General features: G+C 37.4%; 2 protein-coding genes across 2 annotated transcripts in view; both read left to right on the top strand.

Moving 5' to 3' along the window:
- The first annotated feature begins 260 nt into the window (after window positions 1-260).
- Window positions 261-5,812, top strand: LOC119409892 (persulfide dioxygenase ETHE1, mitochondrial). The gene is made up of 7 exons (XM_037676798.1): window positions 261-786; window positions 2,434-2,578; window positions 2,929-3,077; window positions 3,284-3,413; window positions 5,065-5,154; window positions 5,365-5,481; window positions 5,612-5,812. The coding sequence occupies exons 1-7, from the start codon at window positions 577-579 to the stop codon at window positions 5,656-5,658; spliced, it is 888 nt and encodes a 295-aa protein (XP_037532726.1). The 5' UTR covers window positions 261-576; the 3' UTR covers window positions 5,659-5,812.
- A 4,784-nt stretch (window positions 5,813-10,596) lies between these two features.
- ethe1 (ETHE1 persulfide dioxygenase) overlaps window positions 10,597-14,150 on the top strand; it is a 4,733-nt gene continuing 1,179 nt past the window's right edge. Inside the window, exons 1-6 of the mRNA XM_037676797.1 lie at window positions 10,597-10,722; window positions 11,657-11,801; window positions 12,569-12,717; window positions 12,976-13,105; window positions 13,554-13,643; window positions 13,893-14,009. Of these exons, the coding sequence (XP_037532725.1) occupies window positions 10,690-10,722; window positions 11,657-11,801; window positions 12,569-12,717; window positions 12,976-13,105; window positions 13,554-13,643; window positions 13,893-14,009 (664 nt within the window). The 5' untranslated portion in view covers window positions 10,597-10,689. The remainder of the gene's footprint in view (window positions 10,723-11,656; window positions 11,802-12,568; window positions 12,718-12,975; window positions 13,106-13,553; window positions 13,644-13,892; window positions 14,010-14,150) is intronic.

Raw genomic sequence — 14,150 nt, 5'->3', positions numbered from 1 at the left:
TCAGCTCATTAAAAATGGGAGCAAAATTTATATTTTTGTTCATTTAATAGTAGCATGAGTTGTGTACAGTATTTTTTTTTAACAAGTGTAGTCAAAATGTAGGTCTTAAGCAGGCTAAATGATCCTGTAATAATTAATTGATAATTACAAGCCCAGTTTTAAGTGTGGGTGAATGACTGGGTGGCGCATACCAGCAGAGTATATAAATGGGTGTTATAACGCAGCATGTCACATAGGTCACGTACGCTTCCGGTGTTGTGCCTGCGCATCTTGTGAACGCGCCTACGAATTCAATAGAGCCGCTCGCGACGGCTATTTGCTCCGACACCCAGTGAAGGAAGCTAGCCGAGCAAGGCGCATATTTTGATGCTCGTAACTTAAATTATTGTCCTTAAGTTATTAGAGCCACTGTAAAAAGTGGCTAACGCCGGGTGTTCGGAGGGTTTCAACAAACCAGAGAGGTTGTTTTGAAGACGCCGGGTGGTAAACAAGCGCATATCTCGTTAGCAGTTTCTCTCTCAGGCGCCGTTTTGAACATATTCAGCACAAACCGAGCCAGCGGTGCTACGTGTGACAATGTGTTCGGTTCTAAATAGAGTAAAACCAATTCACAGAGCTGCGGCTCTGTCGCTGCGTCTCAAGGCGAACACCGAGGGCTCGAGTTACGCTGCAGCCCAGAGTAGGCGCCTCTCTCCCGGCGTCACTTCCTTCATCGAGCCGCTACCAGTTACCCGCCGGTTGTACTGCTCCAGGACGCAAAAAGCCGAAGGACTGCTGTTCAGACAGGTGGGTTCGGATCACGTCACCTCGCTGTGTGTAAATATGTCGCAACGTTAAAAGTTACAGCGTTTGGAAATGTTTTACCTACAACAGGAAGTGGAGGTTACCGGAGGTTGGTTTGCCAAAATATTGAGCAATCTGTTTTTTTTTTTATTCATTCTCGAAGGTTATTTTCACGAGTTTCCCCTCAGTAGTTTTGATAAATCTGCTCCGTCTGTTTTACCGTAAAGTTGAGAGTGTGGCCGCTTTAAAAAAATTAAATTAAAAAAGTTTTGACTGAATCATGATGACTTTGCAGTCCCGTAATGACTCGAGTTTTGTGCAACGAAAATTTAACATGAAAACAGATGAGGTTTATTTTTTTATTACCACCTTTGGCCACACAGTTTGACAGAACTGTTCAAGTATCTGTTTATTATTCTGTTTGTTATTATTATTATTATTTTTGTGTGTGAAACAAACAGCACACATGCTAACACAGAAAACTTTTATTTAAGCATCTGTTTTGTCTTATAATAAACCAGTGGATCCACATCATTATCCAATTATTCTCAAACTCAAGGTTCTTTATTGTCGTTCACATATGTGGTGCATGAGGTGGAACGAAATTGTGCGCACATGGTCCCAGTTACATCCATTAATAGGAAAAATATAAATTGTAAAAGTGAGTACTAATGATTAGGCCTGTCGCAATAAACAATAAATCAATCAATCGCACGATAAAAGAAAAACTTTATATAGATATAGAAAAACTTTTTAATTCTGTGTTTTTGCTGTTTTTTATGTTTTCTATATGGATCTTATATTGTGTCTGAAATAAAGTAAATGAATGAAAAATGAAAATTATTGACCTCATTTTCATTTATCGGCTTTATCGTTTCTTCGTGTCTCCCTTTCTACTGAAGACACTGGATGACAAAAGGCCTCTCCGTCGTGTCGAAGCTCCAAAATTCACGGTTGAAACCCGTGTCTTTGTCTAAAAAGTTATTTCTCTCTGCAAAAAGAAGTTGAGATCATGTTTACTGATTTTTAAAAAAATTTATATTAAAAGCTTTGTGTGACAAACGCTATGCTAAAAAGCTCAAACCGCACCAAGCATTTGCTATTTTGAGAACCAAAAGGAAAGGGAGAAAGCCCATGTCCCATCAAGGAGCCTCCCTCCCATTTTTCTTAGAGCCAAGCTGCTCGCTCCCTCACTATCCATCCTTGGGTTCAGTCTTATCCTGTCATTCAGTGGTCAAAAAAGGTACTACACACACAAATTAACCAACATTTCTTCTTAAATTTGACAATTATTACTCATTATTGTCAAATTTAAAACGATATTATCGTTTATCACAATAATTTCTGAGACAATTAATCGCCAAGCAAAATTTGTTACGTGACAGGCCTACTAATGATCTAAGATATAAACTAAGAAATACACTAAAATAAGAAATAAGCTAAACACTAATAGTGCAAAACGATAAGCCGAACAGCAGCACGAACACGAGTCTGTGTGAGCAGATGAGTACGATTGAATTCTGTCATGCACACAGAAATATGCCATCAAAGGCTGACTATTAAGGACGTGAAGTACGTGACCCTTATTGCATGTCTGTAACTTGGTACTTATTTTGCAAAGTCATGCCTCTGCTCGTTTTTCCTGTTCAGCTGTTCGAGATCGAGAGCTGCACCTACACCTACCTGCTTGCAGACACAGGAACCAGGGAGGCCGTCATCATCGATCCTGTGCTGGAGACGATCGACAGAGACCTGAAGATCATAAAGGAGCTGGGTCTTGATCTTAAAGTAGCAGGTGTCTATTCTCCCCTGGCTTGGCTACAGAATATAATTTCTAGCTGTAAATTTACTAACTTTTAAGAAATATATCAAACCTGTCTTGGCAACCAATCCAATGCATTCAAGGCAACCCTGTCTACATATTTATGCTTACTCAACACAGTTGCAGCTCATCTGATTCAGGCATTAATGTTGGTATCAAGACTTGTGTATTTTAAGTCATTAATCACAACAGTGGTTAGTGTCTCTTACATAGCTGGTATAATTGTGCTGTTGCTGCAAGATTCCTATACAATAAAAGCCCAACTTCTGTTTCTCTTTTCCATGCTGACCGATACTTTATTCTTTTTCTTTTCTTTCTGTTAGTCAACACCCACTGCCATGCAGACCACATAACAAGCTCAGGGTTGATGAAGAAAAGACTGGCTGGCCTGAAGAGCGCCATCTCCAAGTACAGTGGGGCAGCTGCAGATATCCATTTTTCCGAGGGGGACAAGATCACTTTTGGTAAACATGTAAGAATAACAAAGCTTTTTTTCAAATTATTTTTCTTGGTTTGGTGGATCACTTTGGTCAACTTGTGTGTAGATTTGTGAGTCAAATGTTGGACAAGCTTTCATTTTTGTACAGTCTGTAAACATTTTGGACAGATCTATTTAGTAAACTTTGGCTCCTTTTCAGCTAAACTTTGCCTTGAATTGATCTTTTTTTTTTTGTCCAGTATCTGACTGTGAGAGGAACACCAGGACACACTGATGGGTGTGCGACACTAGTGTTGGAGGATCAGAGCATGGCTTTCACCGGCGATGCTCTGCTCATTAGAGGCTGCGGCAGAACAGACTTCCAGCAGGGTAGGAACATGTTCTTACTTATCTTTGTGTTAACAACGCTTTTATTCCTTAGATCAGTATTTCCTAACCCTGCTCCTCAGGTCACACCGTCCTGCATCTTTTTACATGTTTCCCTACTGCTGCACAGCTGATTCAAAGACGTGATTCATTTCAACAGCTAGTCAAGTTCTGCAGAAGTCTGACTCATCATTTTACGTCACATGTACTGAAGCAGGGAGAGGTTTAAAACATGCAAGACAGTGAGCCCTAAGGCTCAGGACTGGGAAATGCAGCATTGGAATAATAATAATAATAACTAGAGAAATTGCATTTCCTGCAAAAATGCATTGTGAATGCGTATTGCTGAAGAACTTGCTGAGAAACAGCTGAAATTAGCTAAAAACATGCTGAAATATAGCTGAAATGGAAGAACAAGCCTAAATTAGCAGAAGAAAGCAGAAAGAACACACATCTGTTGAATTAGGTTTAACTAAGTAGAAATAAGCTCAAAAATTAGGAAATAAGCTAAAAATTAAAAAAGGCTGAAATTGGCAACAAAAAAAAATGTCTGAAAAGTAGCTGAAAGGCAGAAAGGAGCTTAAACTACCAGAAGGAAAAACTTTGTGAAAACATCAAAAATTTGCTAAAAAAAATGTTTTTAAAAAAAAAAGGTAGCTGAAAAGGTAGAATTAGCTTAAATTAGCAGAAGAAAGTAGAAAGAGCATGTTTGCCCAATTAGGCTTAAATAAGCAGAAATGAGCACAAAGTGGAAATTGTCTGAAAAATGCAGAAATGAGCACAAAGTGGAAATTGTCTGAAAAATGCAGAAATGGACAAAAAAAATTAAACTGCTGAAAAATAGCAACAAAAAAAAAACCCCAGAAAGAAGCTTAAATTACCAGATGGACATGGAGAGGGAACAATTTTGCTGAATTAGGCTGAAAAAAAGTAGAAATTGGTGTAAAAAAAAATTGTGGGATTAGCTGAAAAGGCTAAAATTAGTATAAAACAGATAAAAAGCATAAATTTGCATAAATAAGATGAAAGGAGCATAACGAGCTGAAATTAGCAGAATCAAGTTAGACGAATCACAAGAATGTTCCAGTTAGCAGAAAGAATCACAAAACGGCTGAAATTTGCTGGAAAAAAGTTTAAATTTGCACAAGGAAGCTGAACCAGAACAAAATGTGAAAGGAGCAGTAAAAGGTTGTAAACACATCTAAACATCTGAAGGATGTAAAATGAGCTCAATTAATTTTCTATGAGAAAAGAAAGTGACAGAAAGGCTATTTCAAAAAGCTAAAGTTGCACCAATACCAAATGTCATAGCAGGTTTATCCTTAAAGAGCTGAACGTTTTGATTTATGATTTGCTGAAATGGCACAAAACTTGTGGAATGAGAAAGATGTCGAAAAATAGAGTGAATGCTTCATATTCACACAATAAAATCTTAAATCTTTGTACTTCTAACGAACACAAGGGGGCAGTATTTAGTTGCTGTTTGAAAATGTTTTCCCCAATTCCCCCTATTTTTTTTTAACCTTTGCAGTATTTGTGTCACACCTCTTAGACAGTCTTCAGTATTAATGATTTTTTTGATGTTGTTAATCTTTACACGTCTATAACATACTATCTTTTCTGTAGTTGTGCAATTTTTGTTCTCTTTATTCAGGTTCTGCTACAAAGCTGTACGAGTCCATCCATAAGCAGATCTTCACGCTGCCTGATGAGTGCCTCGTCTATCCAGCTCATGACTATTTAGGTTGGCTAAGAATTCAAACACTTTAGTCTTTACTGTTATTTTCTATCCAATCGTTGTCATTAAATGCATATTATACTGCACATTTGTTATAGAATCTCAAACAATTAATCAAATGTTGTCATTTATGCTCATTTCTCTGGTTAAAAATATTCACAGGTCCACAGAGACCCTAATGTCCCACTGGCTTGTTTTTTTGTTTTTGTGCATCAGGTCAGACGGTTTCCACAATTGGTGAGGAACGCAAGTTTAACCCTCGCTTGACAAAGACCAAAGAGGAGTTTGTGAAGATCATGAAGAACCTAAATCTCCGCAAGCCGTATAAAATAGGTATGAAAGCATATCTGGTCAAACATAACGAGATGTTCCTGTCAGTAAAATATCATGCCCATGACACCACTACACAAACTTACTGTTCTACAGCGTAACTTCTTTATTTTCCTTGTTCCTTTGTTTGCAGACATTGCAGTGCCTGCTAATCTGGTTTGTGGATTACAGGAAATCTGAGCGCCTTGCAGATGACAACATCCCATATCACTGGCAAAATCAGTTTCATGTCCATGCATCTGTTAAAAAATAATAATAATGAACTCAACCAGCTTATCACAAAGTGCTTGTTTGTTTGTTTTTACTCGTGTTTGACCAGTTTGTTTGTAGCTCAAGGGACAAATCATTGTGCTTTAAAGAAAATAACTTGTCTAATTTTGTAATAAAAATGAGTATTAATAGACTTGTAAATAAAAATAACCTTATCACTTTTTGTATTGTGCTTAAATTAAACGTATTATTTTCTCTGTACAGCTGTGTTCTTTTGATTTATGGAATTTGTGGGGGGGGGGACATGATGGTTTACTGCCTCAGTTTGACTGTTTACAGCACATAGATCTAAAATCCATTTCAGCTGTGCAAACCTGTTTTTACATGCGTTGTGCATATTTTCACTGTTTCTTTCTGGCTTCCAGACGTGTTGACCTTAATTTGACCTGTGTCAGACACTCGAGCTCTCGTACCTTCGTTTTGTCGCCAGGCTTCAGCTCCTTTGTGAGTCTGAACAAGAAAAAGAAAGTCGTTAAGCTTTCAGATTGCAACGATCATTTTCTTGTGCTGCAGTGTTTTCAGGTTCTACCAGTTTGTGAGGCAGAACGGACATTTGCATGAGAGTATGGAGTTCTCTGTCACACAAAAAAACTGCACGTGATTGGTAGCTACAGCTCAAGGATCCAGTGCCAGCTTACTGGAATTCAAGTGAAAACGGTAGCAGTCTTGGTAAAAAAATAAAACTCCTCATTCAGATTTAAAACGTTTCGCAGAACCGTGGAAGTTTTCAAACACTGTTCAGCCACATCATCATCTTTTAAATCAACCCTGGTCCTTGTTGAGGAACACCTTCCTTCATGTTTTAGCCGTTTCCCTGCTTTGACACATGATTTGGTGATTACCAGGCTCCTCGGGGACCACTGTTTTTAACTTCACGGTGGTGTTGGTAGAACTGCTGCTTCTCAACGAGGAGGTCTCCAGATCAAACTTTCTGTGTGGAGTTTGCATGTTTGCTCCGTGCATGTGTGGGTTTTCTCCAGTTTCCTCCCACTGACCAAAAACATGCATGTTAGGCTGATTTGTAACTAAATTGTCCCTAGGTGTGGGTGAGAGAGTGAATGGTTGACTGTGTCCCTGTGATGGACTGGAGACCTGTCCAGGTGTCCCCCACCTACAGTGACTGCTGAATATGGACATCAGTGACCTCTAAGACCTGAAAAGGAAGAAGTGGGTAAAGGTAATGGATGGATGGAAACTTTACTGCACTTTGAGTGTTTCAAATTGTTTTGTTTTTTTTCTTTTGGGGCAACTCACTGCTTTTTCTCATCACTCATCTTTACTAGAATGCTTTCAAAAAAGTTTTGTTTCACATTGTTTTAAGTTTTTATTTTAAAATTTCAATCTACAGTTAATTATTTAGTTTTGGTAATGTGTTGAAGTTTAGGAAAAAAGTGTACAAACTTTACTGTGCATCAAAGAGAAAAAGGAAACTACTACCGGTATTTATTATATCGTTTTAGAGCTTCCCATAAAAACTAATGTTTGGTCCTTTTGTCTTCTGTTACTGGCTGTTCACAATGACTCTGCAGAACTGAAGCAGATGAATTTAAAACTGATCTTGTGATGAACATGCTTTCTTCATCATATTTTCAGATATTTGTTGATTTATTGACTTGGATAAATGTTCAAGACACTTCTTTCCTCTCCAGATCTTTAGTACTTACCGTAGGCTGTGACCAGGTAGAATAAAGGTTTTCAAGATCTCTGTGTTTTCTGTGCATCTTTGTTTTTAAAATGTGACACTACAAAAGTTGCTTTTAGTAAAATGGTATTATTTTGTGGCTTGCTGCCTTCAGATTGATTTTAGAAACATTAAAACAAATAAAAAAAAAATTGAATTTATCTCCATTTATAACAATCTAAATATTTGAGTGTACACAATAGTTTTTTTTTTTTGGTATTTGGTGTTCTGGTCCCGAGCCAGTCACAAGATGTAATATGTGCTAACAGGCTCGCTGTAAATCCTTAGCTCAGCTGGACCTGACACAGACTGGTGAAGTAAACCAAAGCGTCTGGTTCTCCTGTGGACAATCTTTAAACTGCTACAAGATAGTAAAGGCAACATCTTGTTTCATGATTTATCTATTTTTGTAGTTTAATTGTGTAAATTATGTTTTGCAATCAAACTAGTTGTGAATACTTTGAGATTTTGTTCTTCTTAAAATGTTTACATAAAAATATTTTTCCATAGATCTACTTTCAAAAATATTGTTCTCTGAGATCTGCTTTAACTTGCACTCTTTTTGTTTACCTTTGCTCTTTTTTAAGCCTTTTGTTTAGCCTTTTGCTACTTTTGGCTACATCTCTGCCACTTTTGGCTGGCATTTTGACACTATTGCATTTAAAATGTAACATTTTAGCTAAGATGTCGCTGGTTTTAAGTAAAAGTCTAGGTAGCCTGTTGCTACCTTTAGCTTTTAGATAACATTCCACTACTTTTAGCTAACCTTTTGCTCCCTATAGTTTTAAACTACTGCTCTGCTACTGTTAGCTAGGCCTTTGCTATCGTTAACATTCAGCTACTTTTAGCTAGCATTGTGCTATTTTTGGATTCTAGCTAAAGCACTAAACGACAATAGCTACAAGCTGAAAAGAGCAAAATCCTTAACTGAAATAAGTGTTTTGCTCTTTTTGACATTTAATTAGTATAATAATTAGTAATTAAAAAGCATATAAATGAAAAGTAAATAGAAGAAATTAAATAAAAACTAAACAAAAAGCTACATTTTAAAACGGTGTAAAATACTAAAATCAGGAACGTGTCTGCCTTGGTTTCTGTCATGAACTTAACAGCTCTTTAAAATTCCTTAGAGGTCAAGGTCGAGAGCTTCAGATATTTTTGCAAGGTGTTCCAGGAATCAGAAGTCAAGTAGGAGAAGGACTTTTTGCCTAGTTCAGTCCTCACTGAGGGAACACGGCATGTAATTACCGGTATCTCGTGAGAGCGCACGCTGTAGCTGCACTCACGGAGTGACGTGTAGGAGGAGATGTATGAAGGGAACAAACCGAGAAGTGATTTAAAGATGAAAATGTACCAGTGGAAGAGTCTGCGTGAGGTTAATGATGTCCAGTTAACCAGTGAATACAGGGTGCAGTGATGGTTACGGTAGTTACAGCCAGTTATGAATCTTAGTGCACCATGATAGACAGTGTCCAACATCTGCAGGGGGCGTTCATGTAAATAATGTCACCATAGTCAATGGAGAGAAGGAAAGTTGCAGTTACAAGGTGTTGCCTAGCATTCAGAGTCAAACAGGATCTATTTCTAAAAAAGACACCCAATTTTACTTTCAATTTCTTTTCCAAGTTTTTGACATGAAGCTTAAAGGAGAGATGTGAATTGACCAAGATACCCAAGTATTTGTAGGAATCGACAAACTCAGTAGGAGCACCGTTCGAGGATAAAATTGAGGGAAGTACTGCTGGGACCGACTTCCTGTTTGAAAACAACATCTCTTTGGTTTTATCAGCATCTAGCACAAGACGGAACAAATCTGACTGAATGATGTCGAATGCAGACTGTAAAAGCTGAAAAAACCTTAGCGACTGTTTTAGCTCAACAATAAACAACTGTCTAAAAATTCTAATCTGGTCCTCTGGACATTCAAAAAACACAACAAAGCAAAACAACAACAAAACAAAAAAAAGTTTTTTGTTTTTTTAATATCCAGAGGACCAGATTTAACTTTTTTTTTTTTATATTTTTCTACCTGGATTATTGAGCATGCATCAGGATAATAAACAACTGTGTCGTCGGCATAGAAATGTAAGGATGCATCAGGAATGATCTGACCTAGATTACTTATGTACATAGTGAAGAGGGTAGGTTCTAAGACTGAACCTTGCGGTACACCATTGTTAACAGTTAACAGAAGCAATGAAACAGATAACTGGAGGAAGCATCATTATTTTGAACACACTGTCTCCAATCTGAGAGATAATTAGAGCAACAGCCAATGTGATCTGAGAAACCAGTTTCTAAAAGCTTATGACATAAGATGTCAGGGTCCACAGTGTCAAAAGCTTTAGACAGGTCTAAGTAAAGTGCAGCACAATAATCCTTGGCATCCAGTGCTTCAACAGCATCATTGGAAAAACTTCAGCGAAGCAGTCGTTGTACTGCATTGTTTCCTGAAACCATATTGATGGGGAGGTAAGATGTTAAAAGAATCCAAATACTTCTTGACTTGGGAGTTTATCCATTTTTCTAAAACCTTAGCGAGAATGCAGAGTTTAGAGATTGGTCGATAGTTGTTCAGTATTATATATATATATATATATAAAAGTTAAACCAGGTCCTCTGGACAGGTTCAAAAAACAAACAAAAAAATGTAGAAACGTTTCGTCTTTCATCCCAAGTCTTTTAATCCAAAGACTTGGGATGAAGTCAAAGTCTTCTGGACGAAAGACGAAACGTTTCTCCAATTTTTCTCTTTCGAACCCGTCCAGAGGACCTGACTTAACTTTGTTAGATTTTTCTACCTCCATGAGCATGCATCTGTATATGAAGCTTACAGACAATATTTAAACTCGTGTTCTGCTTTAATCTTTTAGCTAGTTTTCTGTTTTTCGCTTTATTACCTCAGTTTCACCTAGTTCACTGTAACTGGGTCAGTAAATTATAAATATTTTCCAACAAAGCTAGAGCTTATTAACCTACAGATTGAATTCACCACCTCCTTAACAGGAATGACACAGCCGTTTGCAGAGCAGGTGTTGTTGTGAGTCAGCATGTTTTGGGCTCCAGGGGGTCCCTTGGATGTACTGTATCCTTTCTCAGATGACGTAATAATAATCAGGGCGTGGCTTAGCTCTATAAGAGGAGCACGAAGGGGCGGGGCTGGACTCACAGCTGTAGCCCGGAGGAGACGCTCCTCTCCCGGCGTGACGTCCATCCCTGAACCGCTACGAGTAAACACCAGAAGGTGACACTGTTCCAAGATGGCAAGGACCGACGGGCTGCTGTTCAGACAAGTAGGTCCACGCAGTTTTTACTCTGTTTCTGGGTGGTTGTCATCACGTTCTGGAAACTTCTTCCAGGTACAGCAGGTTAAGTTTAGCAGGAAGTTGTTAGCTGTTAGCGTACTGTATAGTTCAATTAAGTAAAACTTCTATTTACTGGTCAGTTAACGGAACTTGAGAGGTTAAATATTCCAGTCAAAAACATGCCTGACTTTGATTAATGTACCGTGTTTTTGTAGAAATTAAAGCTCATTGACATAATTCACGCTCATCTTTGCGGCCATACGTCACGGTTTGTTTACATTCAGTGAATAGTTACAACTTAAAATTTATTTATTTTTTAAATCACAAAACAGTTCAGTAATTTAATGCCTCTAATTCTGCAGCTAAATCTGATTTACAGTTTGCAGAACTATGTGTGTGAAACATCTGAGTTTGTCCATTCATTGTGATGTTCAGATGCTTTGTGACAATGAACAAGTGGAGTACATTATAGTTTAATATAGTATATTAAGTACAGATGATAAAAATGCATGTTTTTATTAAAATAGTGTCGTATCATTATTGTAAAGGAGCTCAATAAATGGTAGATCATTATATTTCAAGTACCATACATACATGTTTTTCTTCAATATATTGGACCTTGATACACGCACCTGGTTGGAATGGTAGCGATAACAGAAGTGAGAGAAATGTGGGTTTATCTCTATCAATATTATTATTATTAGAATGTTTAATAATACTGATGCACGTCACAAGTTTTCTAACATCCTGCAAACTTAAAATGCAACACTTATTCTTTTAACCACTGTCATCTCACTCTTACACAAAGATGCAATCTAGGGATGATGAGGGGGAAGACGTGGAGAACGTGACCCATTTCGTGTTGATAACTGCGGCAGCTTTTTTGCAGAGTCATCCTGGTCCTCTTGTTTTTCCTGTTTAGCTGTTTGAGAAGGAGAGCTGCACCTACACATACCTGCTGGCAGATAAAAGCACCAAAGAGGCCGTCATCATTGATCCTGTGCTGGAGACCCTCGACAGAGATGTGAAGCTTCTAGAGGAATTGGAGCTCAAGCTACAGTTTGCAGGTATTTATGTTCCCGATGCTGCGATATTTAAAAACCTTTTGGAAATCCTGGATCGCATTTGGCTTATTTTCTTTTTCAATACATTCATGTACATCCAAGTGGTTCACTTCACACTGCAGTGGCTAAAATCCGTACCGTTTAGTTTTATTTAATTTTGTTTAACATCAATCATAAGAAGATAAATAAACATTATTACAACATTATAATTAAAACAACAACATATGCAATAAACAACGTATGGTTTGCACAAATAATTTCTATAGATATTCACAAAATTATAGGAGTGGGGGAAAAAGGCAAATTCAAAGCAATTATTCCCACAATATTTGTACACTTTGTACATGATGCAACAAAATAGTTTCTTTAGAATCATAAAAGTTTATAGTTCTTGTCAGTTTTAAGGCAAAGTCAGTGTGACTCAGCTAAATCCCAGGAAGTAATTAGATAATTACAGTCGCTTCCGTCGTCTGTCATCCTATCTGGCGCCGAGTCAAAGGCCGTGATGAAGCGGATTATCATTTAGTTTTGGATTTCAGATTAATGTACGTGCACATCCTTATTAAATAACTAACTATTGTCTGCACTATTGTCTTTTTTAAAATATTCATGATTATACACTGAAATGGATTAATTTTTCTTAAAGTATTTTAACATTAAGAAAATATGATCACAGTCTTTCAGAATGATTCACTTAAAAAGTATTTTAAAATATGACAATAACTACAGTTTTGTAAGTTTACATTTTGTTCTGTTTTTGTTTCTTGTAGTCAACACCCACTGCCATGCAGACCACATAACGAGCACGGGGCTTATGAAGGAAAGAGTCGACGGATTAAAGAGTGCCATCTCCAGATTCAGTGGCGCTGCTGCGGATATCAAGTTATCAGAGGGGGATGAGGTCAAGTTTGGAAAATTTGTAAGGAAAATGAAAATGCAACGTTTGTTTGTTTGTTTATTTATTTTAAGTTGGGTGAAATCTTTTCACTGCCCTGTATGGAGATTTATCAGTGTACAAATAATTCAGCTTATCTTAAGTTGCTTTTATTCCATAACTGTATTGTGTTTTTATTAATTTATGTATTTATTGTTTTGTAAATCGTCTGATTCGTTTTAGCTGAACTTGATAAAACACACGTAGGTTGTACAACTAACTGTTGTCTTTTCTTATGTGAAGCATCTGAGCGTGAGAGAAACGCCAGGACACACTGACGGCTGTATAACTCTGGTGTTGTGTGATCAGAGCATGGCTTTCACCGGAGACGCTCTGCTCATCAGAGGCTGCGGCAGAACAGACTTCCAGCAGGGTAGACACACATTTTAACTGGTCTATGTTTTTATTCATTTCCTCTTTTTTTTTCCTTTCAAATTTAAACTGTAAAAGTGCTAAATAAAAAGAGGGCGATCTAACGAGGTTGAGTCGGGTCTTCTGGACGGATTCTTATTTGTTTAAACATTTAGTCTTTTATCCAAAAGACTTCTTCAGTTTCATTAATTGTTTTGGATAAAAGACTAAACGTTTCAACAAAGAAGAATCTGTCCAGAGGACCTGACTCAACCTTAGACTTTACCTGGATTATTGAGCAGGGTCAGGACGTTAGAGGGCGGTGTTGCGTTGTTTTTGATAGACCTGCCTCATTTCTGCAGACTTCTTTCTTTTTCTGAACAGTCAGATTTTAACACAAGTTAAAAGTTTTATACAAATATTTTGACTGCATGATCGTAAATAGTTTGTTCTTTGTCTCTTATATTTAGGTTCTGCTCCAAAGCTCTACCAGTCAGTCCATGAGAAGATCCTGTCTCTGCCTGAAGAGTGCCTCCTCTATCCAGCACATGACTACTTAGGTTGGCTGAAGACACACACACATTTCTTATCTCACGCTCGAGTGTATACAAACTGTTAGCTTGCATTCTAAACTCAAACACTGGGATTGAATCATGTATTGTCCTACTTTACCCTTTCAAAGCCATTGCACATGCAGTGTATTTGTCGATATATTGTATATAAATGTATGGACATACAAAAACTGCTCAGACATACAAATTGTCAAATATTTAAAACCGCACTGAGCTGTTTGCAGTTTTGTGCATCAGGTCAGACAGTTTCTACAGTCGGTGAGGAACGTAAGTTCAACCCCCGCTTGACCAAGACCTTGGAAGAGTTTGTGAAGATCATGGACAACCTGAACCTCTCCAAACCAAAGAAACTTGGTAAAAAAAAAAAAAAAAAAAAAAAAAAAAAAAATCTATCTATCTATCTATCTATCTATCTATCTATCTATCTATCTATCTATCTATCTATCTATCTATCTATCTATCTATCTATCTATCTATCTATCTATCTATCTATCT

This window comes from Nematolebias whitei, chromosome 5 (genome assembly GCF_014905685.2).
Source record: "Nematolebias whitei isolate Nwh7 chromosome 5, NemWhi1, whole genome shotgun sequence".
In the NCBI taxonomy this organism is placed as follows: domain Eukaryota; kingdom Metazoa; phylum Chordata; class Actinopteri; order Cyprinodontiformes; family Rivulidae; genus Nematolebias; species Nematolebias whitei.
The sequence above is the reverse complement of the archived record's forward strand: the minus strand, read 5'-3'. Positions and strand labels throughout refer to the sequence as shown.

What these genes read in the sequence shown, in the direction of transcription:
- LOC119409892 (XM_037676798.1), top strand. Translation starts at nt 577, where the DNA reads ATGTGTTCGGTTCTAAATAGAGTAAAACCAATTCACAGAGCTGCGGCT. An exon ending in AAGGACTGCTGTTCAGACAG is followed by an intron (nt 787 to 2,433) that starts GTGGGTTCGGAT and finishes TTTCCTGTTCAG; the next exon opens with CTGTTCGAGATCGAGAGCTG. An exon ending in TCCAGCTCATGACTATTTAG is followed by an intron (nt 5,155 to 5,364) that starts GTTGGCTAAGAA and finishes TTTGTGCATCAG; the next exon opens with GTCAGACGGTTTCCACAATT.